At 43.3% G+C, this 9,128-nt stretch overlaps 1 protein-coding gene across 2 annotated transcripts; it reads left to right on the top strand.

Moving 5' to 3' along the window:
• The first annotated feature begins 505 nt into the window (after positions 1–505).
• Positions 506–4,572, top strand: LOC131698924 (E3 SUMO-protein ligase KIAA1586-like). 2 transcript variants are annotated; one of them, XM_058993986.1, is made up of 3 exons: positions 506–2,509; positions 2,893–3,417; positions 4,480–4,572. In XM_058993986.1, the coding sequence occupies exons 1-2, from the start codon at positions 821–823 to the stop codon at positions 3,391–3,393; spliced, it is 2,190 nt and encodes a 729-aa protein (XP_058849969.1). In that variant the 5' UTR covers positions 506–820; the 3' UTR covers positions 3,394–3,417; positions 4,480–4,572. The 2 variants fall into 2 exon arrangements, with proteins under 2 accessions (XP_058849969.1, XP_058849968.1); XM_058993985.1 differs by lacking the exon at positions 4,480–4,572 and having other exon boundaries at positions 2,893–4,473.
• The last annotated feature ends 4,556 nt before the right edge of the window (positions 4,573–9,128 follow it).

The following is a 9,128-nucleotide window of genomic DNA, read 5'->3' as shown; positions in this document are numbered from 1 at the left end:
TCTGAAAGACATTACGTGTTTAATTTCTAATGTTTTACAGCCCAGCGGAATCATATTAAAAGGGGACATTATCTTCCCATATCGAGACAGTTCTCTATCTAACAGTGCGTTATCTATAAAAGGAGGAACATTAGAAATAACAACTTTAGTGAGGGGGGTCGACAAAGGCATCGCTGTAACTAGGGAATTTCTAACTGAAAAACCCTCCTCTACTATACGATTTACCAATCGCTCCTGACTCAGGAAAACAACAAGCGCCTTATTCATCCTCGAAGCAGATTTAACATTATCAAACCCAACCACTTCTCCCACCGCTAACAGCACCTCTTCCAAATAAATGGAGCTATCAGCAGGGGTGTAGTGGAGCCGGAGCACATTTATAAATACATATATTTAAAATATTTTCGTGTTCGAATTTTGTCTAAACACTTGTAGTAAGCATTGCCTGCGGCCATGCCATGCTCCGCCCCGCTCCGGCTCCACTACACCCCTGCCTGCGGCTCTGTGCCAGCTGTGCGAATTTGCGACAGACAGACAGCTAGCTATACGTTTAATAAAGACAAGCTGTCGGCTAAAACATCAAGTAATCTGAAAAACGATGTCACCACAATAAGCAGCACAGTTGCTGCTTTTGATTGGTCCATTATTATGCCATTAAAATATGCTGTCATTCCAGTTTTTTTTTTTTAGCAAATCACTTTTGAAAGTGATGTTGCTGACAACCAATCAGAGAAGGAGGCGGTTCGTTCCTTGGCCGTAACTGAGGTGATGATATTAGTAACGGTATTAATAATAATAAAAAACAACTCGCAAATCAAAAATGTCTGGTCTCGGAGGTAGTAAACGAACTCGTCAAGAGACTTTGATACAATATTTTGGCAATAGTAGTAAAAAACAGAAGATCGTTTGTTGTACGGCAGAAGCAGAACCTACAGTGGAACCAGAACCTACAGCAGTTGAAGAAAAAAACGCGGAGAAACAGCCATGGCCAAACATCTGGAGTTCTGAGGTATGGGAAGAAAAGAAACAACTTTACACTTTCCTTGACTGTGCGGATGGTAATCTGGGCTGTCGTGTTTGTAGACGTGTTTCTGCGCTGTCAGTTTTGAAAAGTCAGGGTGTTTCTCTGTCTTCTGAGTGGAAAAATTACAGTGTTGGGTACAATGGAAAAACTCGAGAGCAACAGCTACGATCTTTGAGAAAAAAGATAGCTGAACACAAGAAATCCAGCGCTCATAACAAGGCCACTGCATTGTTACAGCAGAACACAGAGGACATTATTGGGAAATGTGTTGACAGTGCAAAAAGGCGAGATCACGAAACTACCTGTAAAATATTTTCTACTGCTTACTACCTTGCAAAACAAAATCGACCCTATTCTGATCACCAGGCCTTACTGGAACTGCAAGAAATACATGGTGTTAATGTGGGAACTGGTCTTCATTCCAGATACAGCGCCACTCAAATTATCAACCACGTTTCTGATGAAATGGTCAAAAAGGCCTGTGAGAGAATAATACACATCGATGGAAAAATTGCTGTGTTAATTGATGAATCAACAGCTCTGAATGGTTCCCCAGCACTTATTGTGCATCTCAAATGCGAGACAGACAAGACACGTGACCCTCACTTCATGTTTTTGGAGTTAGTTGAACTTTTTGATCAGTCAGCTGAGTCCATAGTGTTAGCGCTTACTAAGTGTCTTCAAAAACACGGGTTTGACCATGCATACTTACAGAAGAATCTTGTTGCATTTGCAAGTGACGGTGCAAGTGTAATGCTTGGGAAAAAATCTGGTGTGGCAAAACGAATTTCAGACATGTACCCCAACATTGTTGTCTGGCACTGTCTAAATCACAGACTCGAACTTGCAGTTGCCGATAGTGTTTCTGAGACTACTGGCATGAACCATTTTCATTCTTTCATGGACAAGCTATACTCAGTCTACAGTAGATCAGCACTAAATCAGCAAGAACTCCGAAATTGTGCGAAGGAACTGGATGCTGTCTTGAGGAAAATTGGTCGTGTACTGGATGTGAGATGGGTTTCCAGTTCGTTCAGGACTGTCTCCGCTGTGTGGGAAAGTTTTGAAGTTCTGTCGACTCATTTTAAAGCTGCCGTAAGCTCTAAGCGGACTTCTGCTGAAAGAGCGACATACAGCGGTCTACTGAAAAGGCTGTGCTCGCCAGAATTTCTCATTGACCTCGGAGTTATGTACGATGCCTTATACGAACTTTCACTGCTGTCAGAGATTCTCCAGAAACGGACTACTACATTGGTTTATGCAGATAAAATGGCACGTAGAACAGTAAGGATTTTTGCATCCATGAATGAGAATGTAGGTACAAATACTCTTGAAGCGCAGATAGCTGCCATGGAAGGAACATTTAAATCTACAGTGCTGACGTCGAATCCCAAACATGTAAAAATAAATCATAAACAATTCCTTACCAAACTCGCCAATCATATGAAAGAACGACTTTTTACAACCACTGCATCAAATGAGAAGGTATGTTCATAAACCTTGTACAGATTTTTTTAATTTTAATAGCTAGCCTAATTGTTTGCAATTAACGAGCAGAGGGGGGCGTTAATTTCAGTTTCATGTGTAGTATAAAACTGCAACTGAGAAGTATAACAAATAAATTATAAACATCTGCACTCCTGTCAGTCTCATCGCAGGTGCATAGGCTAATGTAAATATAAGAATAGAAAAACACTCCTGCACAGTATATGTATTCTGCAAAATCGCACTTTTATTATTTACTTTATTTAATCCTACTCAAAACTACAAAACGCATATATATATATATATATATATACATACAGTTAAGGTTTCGAAAATACATTTTAGAAATGCTACCATTAATTTCAAATAGCTTATTCTTTCAGGCTTCTTCCGAGGTGAATTGCCAAAAATATGAAAGTCTTCTTTCTGAGCTCTTGGTCCTGGATCCACACCACTGGCCTGCAGAACTACCCCAGGGTTATGGCGAAAATGAAGTTGAAAGATTGTGTCGGCGCTTTCAGCTAAATGAACGTATTATCAAAAATGCATTTCGAGATTTTAAGGAGAACAACGGAAGAATTCCAGATGATTTAGCTCCACTTATTAACTGCACACGTGTGATCCCGTGCAGTACTGCTGAATGTGAAAGGGGATTCAGCCAAATGAACTTAATTATAACTGATCAGCGTTCCAAAATTTTAATCAAACATGCTTCAGCCTTAATGTTTATCAAGCTTCATGGACCCCCTTTGAGACAGTGGAATCCAAGCCCTTATGTGACCACTTGGTTGCGACACAATCATCGATCCGCAGATGACAGCCGTACACGGGTGGCAGCTCCAATTTCCAGCGACTCCCCTGACGCTCTGTGGCAGTTCCTATAGTTGACTAAAAACAACCTGTGATTGGTAAGTGCAACTTTTAATTTTCTATAGAGAGGGGAGATTTTACAGAAATTTGTTAAGTAAAATATGTGTTATATTATTATTAAAAAAAACCCCGATTAAATCGCGTTAAATGGAAAGTGGGCGTAACTGTTAATACCTCGTTAACTATTTAATTGATTCTCATTGGGACCGCTACGCTACTTTTTTTTTTACCACTACACCACTGGCTATCAGGAACACACCTGAAGCCATGTCTCCGGGTTAAACCACCCAACCCACCCGAGCGAGAACCCATCGGGGTCCGCAAGTCTATCAACTTGTTATATAAATAAATAAACAAACAACCAAATAAATAAATAAATATATATATATATAATATAGAAAAAAAGAATGCAGTGAGAGCCGACTAGCAACAACTCCCACACGCTCCCAAACTCCCACGCCCCTCCCACAACCCGAGAGAGAGAGAGAGAGAGCGCTCTGCAGGAAGTGCACTGGACTGTGCAGAGCTGTCATACACAGCATACCAATCACACAACTATGCTGGCTCTTCAGTTTTATTCATTACAAATTATAGGCTTTAAATACTTTTTCCCCACTGTGGCAAAGTGGTTAACTGTGTGCAGGTGCAGGAACAAGTCCACAGTGCGTGCTAAAGTGCTTGTGGTGTAATTACAGGTCTTTGTGAAACAAAGTGCAGTGATGTCCGGGTAAGTTCTGGCCTTTGGCGAATTGCTTAGACAAGACAGAACAAAACAAACAAACACTCAAGGTTATTTTACTTTCATCCTTCAGCGTTTCTCTAAACCATAAACAAAGGAACAGATAATGTTGCTCGGGATAATAAGCAGTAAGACAATGGATTTTCAGACTTGGTTAGCTCTCCTTTAAAGGCTGGGCAGTAACAATTTAAAGCCAGTAAGAGGTAAGGGAATGGATTTGATGAAGCCTTGTTTAGCGCTGCTTTAAGATGAACTTGATTTTAAAGCATTGTTAATAAGAGCCTACTATCTGATGCTCTGCTAGTAAAATGGTCAGATCAGATGTTCACTTCTCCTGTGTTTTGTTTGTCTTCACTCCCAGGAAGGGAAGACGATGTCACCTATGCTACAGTGAAGTTTGCAGAAGCTCCAAGCTCCCAGCAGCAGCAGCAGACAGACCCCAGCCGCACAGCGGGTGAGCCCATGAATAGCACTGCTGTCAGTGTCATCATGTTACATTACATTCTCCCTTACCTTTTCATGATGTCTGGAATCATTCAGAGTGCTTCTTATTGTCAATACTCAGCCATGGTTTATTCCCTTTAGTCTGGGTGTTAAGGTGCTTTGACCTGAATTCAGGGCCAGCTCTTCAGTTCTAACTGCCAGGTTCACTTTACCCACACAGACTGGATCAGCAGAGTGTCTGTATTGTAGAGAGTGCAACCTAGTGAACACATACTGTGAATCAAGTTTCCTTGTAAGCCAACAGCAGAACAGCCTTGCTGTATTTATCCACACACCCTGTTGAAATACCTGTTAACTAGCTCCTGAGCTGCAGCTTTGTGAACAGGGCTCGCAGTGCTGGACTGTTTTAAAGAGCTCCTCAAGTTTGACATTGCTTTTGCAGACGCTCTGAGCTCCCAGCAGCAGCTCCCAGCCTCTAACAGCACAGTGTGTGGGTGTGACGGGGTACACACGACCCCTGTGTTTATTTGTATTATTATTGTTATTATTTAAATGTAGTTTGTAGTATGAATTTAGGTGTGTGGCTGCAGGGCAGGTGGAAGCTCTGCTGCTATTTAAATACAACCAAAACAAAAAGTAAATAATAAATACACTCAAAATCTTAAAATAAAACACACAGTTAATAAAGCAAAAGACAGTGCACAGTAGTCACACATCTGACATTTATATACAGGTCACCATCTCACAATTAGCAAAAATTTAAACAATTAATTAACTCGGGACATAGTCACCTTCTGCACGCGGTTTTTAATATGGATGGGGCTTCCCATCCACGCTGCAAAACAATACAACAACAAAACACACGGCTACACCGTCAAGACATAAAGAAAGATGACCAGGGCACACCGATAGCGGCATATGTAAGAATACGTAATACTAAAAATGAACAGCGCTTTAGTAAAAAGCACCCCGAGGTTCGTCAGCAGGCCGGAGTCGAGGGCAGTCTGTGAAACACTGTTTCCACGGCGGGGCCGAAGGGACACTGCTCCCCCACACCTGGGTCAACTTGGCTTAGCTAGCGGTTCGTGGACATGAAGCCATGCAGGACGCGCCACTGCAGGTACAGCACTGCTGGCCTCAACCAATGGTTTCCATTCCAAAAGAAATTGACCAGTTTCTTCTGGATCTGCTCCAGCAGCCCTGGGGGAGGGTTCAAACACACCAGTCTGTGCCACAGCATGGATGCCACCAAGTTATTAATCACAAGGACCCTCCTCCTGAAGGGCAGGCAGTTCAGCAGCCATTACCAGCCCTGTAATCTCCCTGCCACCTTCACCAAAACACTCTCCCAGTTTTGCTGCACGTAGGCCTTCCTTCCCAGCCAGCTCCCTGCCAGGAACGCCCCACTCTTGGCCCAGTTCACCTGCGCTGAGGAAGCTCTTTTAAAGCATCACATGCAGGACTCCAGCACCATCACGTCTCTATCAGTGGTCACAGAAATGTTAAGGTTGTCGGCGTACGCTGAGAGACAGACGGGCTGGGCGGAGGGGAGGGCAGGCATGGCCAAGCCAGCAAGACGCTCCCTCAGCTGGTGAGGCAGCGGTTCAATGGATAGCGAGTAAAGCATCCCTGACAGAAAGCAGCCCTGTCTGATCCCTCTCTCCACTGGGAAAGGCTGGCTTAGACTGCTATTAAACTTAAAGCTAAAAATATCAGGGTATACAATATTGATGTTAGAGATAAAAACAGGACCAAAACAAAACACCTCCAGGGTGTGGAATAAAAAGCCATGGTCCACGCTGTCGAAAGCCTTCTCCTGGTCAAGTGACACCAGCCCAAAATCTAGCGCCCTGGCACACAGTACATCTGGTCTCTGTACACCATGGCGCTCAAGCATTCTCCAAGACAGCTGGCCAGAGCTTTGGAGAGGATTTTATAATCGCACCACAATGGCGACACAGGGCGCCTGTTTTTTGGGTAACAAAAGTCAGTACTGCCCTGCGGCAGCTCAGGGGTAGATCTCCCTCCACCACACACTCCTTCAGCACCTGTGCAGATCACTTCCCAGACATTTCAAAAAGTGTTTATAAAACTCAGCCGGAAGTCCATCCAGCCCAGGTTCTGTGTTGTTGGAGAACTGTGTGACGGCGGTCGTGAGCCCACCAAATGAGACAGGCCTGTCCAGGCCGCAGCGCTCCCCCTCACTCAGGCTAGGGAGACCCTCCAATAGCCACTCCGTCTACTCCTGGTCGCACTTCTCAGCCAGATACAGCTCAGAGTAAAAGTCCACCGCGGCCCTACGAAGCTCCGCAGTGCTGGAGATCTCTCTCCCCAGGCAGCCTCAGTAACAGCATCTGCTTGTGTTCAGATACCTTCTTCTCCAAGCTGAAGAAGGCTGTGGAGGCATCCATGTCTCTTAGTTCAATGAATCTTGCTCTCACCAGCGACCCCTTGATCAGGAGCGGTTTCCTCTTTTTCAGGTTGCGATATGTCCCCTCCGTGCTGTGGCCAACCAGCGCTCTCTCAATCTCTAAAATCTCAATCTCTAACTGGCTGACCTCTGCATTCATTTGTCTAGTGATGTTCTGGGTGTATTACTGGCAGAAAATCTTAATTTGAGTTTTCCCCACATCCCACCACTGCCTCAAACTGGAGAAACGCCTCTTCTCTCTTCTCCAGTTGTCCCATAACAGTATAAAAATCTATGAACTGAGTGCCTTGTAATAGTTGTAATGCCCAAATTAGGAGCATAAATATTATAAAGATCAATGAAACCCCCATTTAATTTAATTTCAACTTTTAAAAGCCTCCCTTGCACGACCTCCTCCACAGACACAATCTCTGCTCCCAGCCCCAGTGAAAATAAAACTACCACCCCAGCACTAACGTTAGAGCCGTGACTTAAAATCACCTTCCCCTTCCACTCTGACAGTACTGCTGTCAGAATGAGTCTCTTGCAGTAAAATAGAGTTTGCCTTATTTGACTCAATAAAATCAAGTAACTGGCCTCTCATATTAACATCACGGCAGCCATTTAGATTAAAATAGCTTAAAGTAAACCTTTCTATTAAGATGAATAATAAAAATATGACAATAAATAACAGAAAACAAGGGTAAAAGCTATAGAAGTGACTTGATCCATTTAAGAGCTTTTTCATTCACCCACCATTTTTCTAGCAGTGCTCACAAACTTTTTCAAACAAAATCTTTTTTTCTATCAAACTCAATTACTTTTCTTAAAACTATATTAGCCTAAATTAAAAACAGTTTCAAATCTGGGAAGAAAGTTGCAATCTCACTCCCCTTTTACCTTTAGTTTCATCCATAAATCTACTGAACAGCTCTAGCGGGTACAACTTTTTATTTCTGTGCTGGCTGTCCGGGATGTCGTAAAGCAGCGAGATGTCAGAGAGCTCTCCTTCCTCTCCTTGTCTTCTCCCGCAGACAAGGCTCGGCTCCCCTGGAATGCTGGGTTGAGACCCCCCTCTGCCACTGTGGGGAGCTGCCTTAAGCACTGATTCTCCTTTTTTCATTTTCATTCTTTTTTTAATCACTGCTGTGAAACTCCCTTTTGAATTGGCAGTGTGTTCTTGTACAGTGGACTCTCTGTGGGCGGCTCTGCTGTGGCAAGACTCCTCTTAGCTCTGGATGCAGGCACGGGTCTCTTCAGCAACTCCTCCACCTGCGCTCCCCGAACACCCTCAGCCTGAGCAGTCCCCTGTCCTTCATCTGCTCTGCCCTCCGCAGCAGCCTCCCTCTTGAGTTTAGGGCAGGCCTGTTTCATATGACCCTCTTCACTGCAGTGAAAGTATTTCATTGTGTCTGAAGTTGAAAAATATTTCACTCCTTGCTCTCCCCCACAAATCTCCAGGCTACACTTAAATACTGCCTTGGGTTGTGCAGCAACACAAACACCTGTCTGCGAAAGGACAAGACATGTTTAATTTCTGGTTTTTGCAGCCTAGCGGAATTTATCACATTTTTTATCACGTTCTATCATAGCATTGGGGATAAAAGGAGGAATATTTGAGATAACCTTTTTTAGTAGGGTTGATAGGGGCATTGCAGTTATGAAAGCACCATTAATACTGAAACCTTCTTCAACAATCCTGTTTACTAGTGCTTCTTGGTTTAAAAACACAGCAATAGCCTTATTCATCCTAGAAGCGGACTTGATGTTATTAAAACCAGTAATCCTACCCACAGATAGCAGCACGTCCTGAAGCGCGACCCCGCTGTCAGAAATGCCTGAACACATGTCTCTGTGTTAGTGCTTCCATCCCGCCGGAGTGAGAGCCCATCCTGGGGCTACACAAACTAAACCTCCAACCGGCCAAACCAATAAATTAATAAATAAGTAATACAAATAATGATAATTAAAAAAAAATAAATAAATCAAAGTTTAAAGAAAAGGATGTCAAATCTCTTTAAACTAGAAAGCATGTAAAATAGTAAAAAAAGGCTGTAAAACAGACCTACACTATTCAAACACTGCACTCTCAGCTCGTAAGCCCCTCCCACAATCCCACAATCCTGAGAGAGAGAGATTATATTCACCTATCTACT

Source organism: Acipenser ruthenus, chromosome 20 (assembly GCF_902713425.1).
Source record: "Acipenser ruthenus chromosome 20, fAciRut3.2 maternal haplotype, whole genome shotgun sequence".
Lineage (NCBI taxonomy): Eukaryota > Metazoa > Chordata > Actinopteri > Acipenseriformes > Acipenseridae > Acipenser > Acipenser ruthenus.
This window is presented reverse-complemented; position numbering and strand designations above follow the sequence as displayed.

Excerpts from the sequence above, each read along its gene's own strand:
- LOC131698924 (XM_058993986.1), top strand. The coding sequence starts at position 821 with ATGTCTGGTCTCGGAGGTAGTAAACGAACTCGTCAAGAGACTTTGATA. Across the intron at positions 2,510-2,892 it reads CCACTGCATCAAATGAGAAG|GCTTCTTCCGAGGTGAATTG; the intron begins GTATGTTCATAA and ends TTATTCTTTCAG.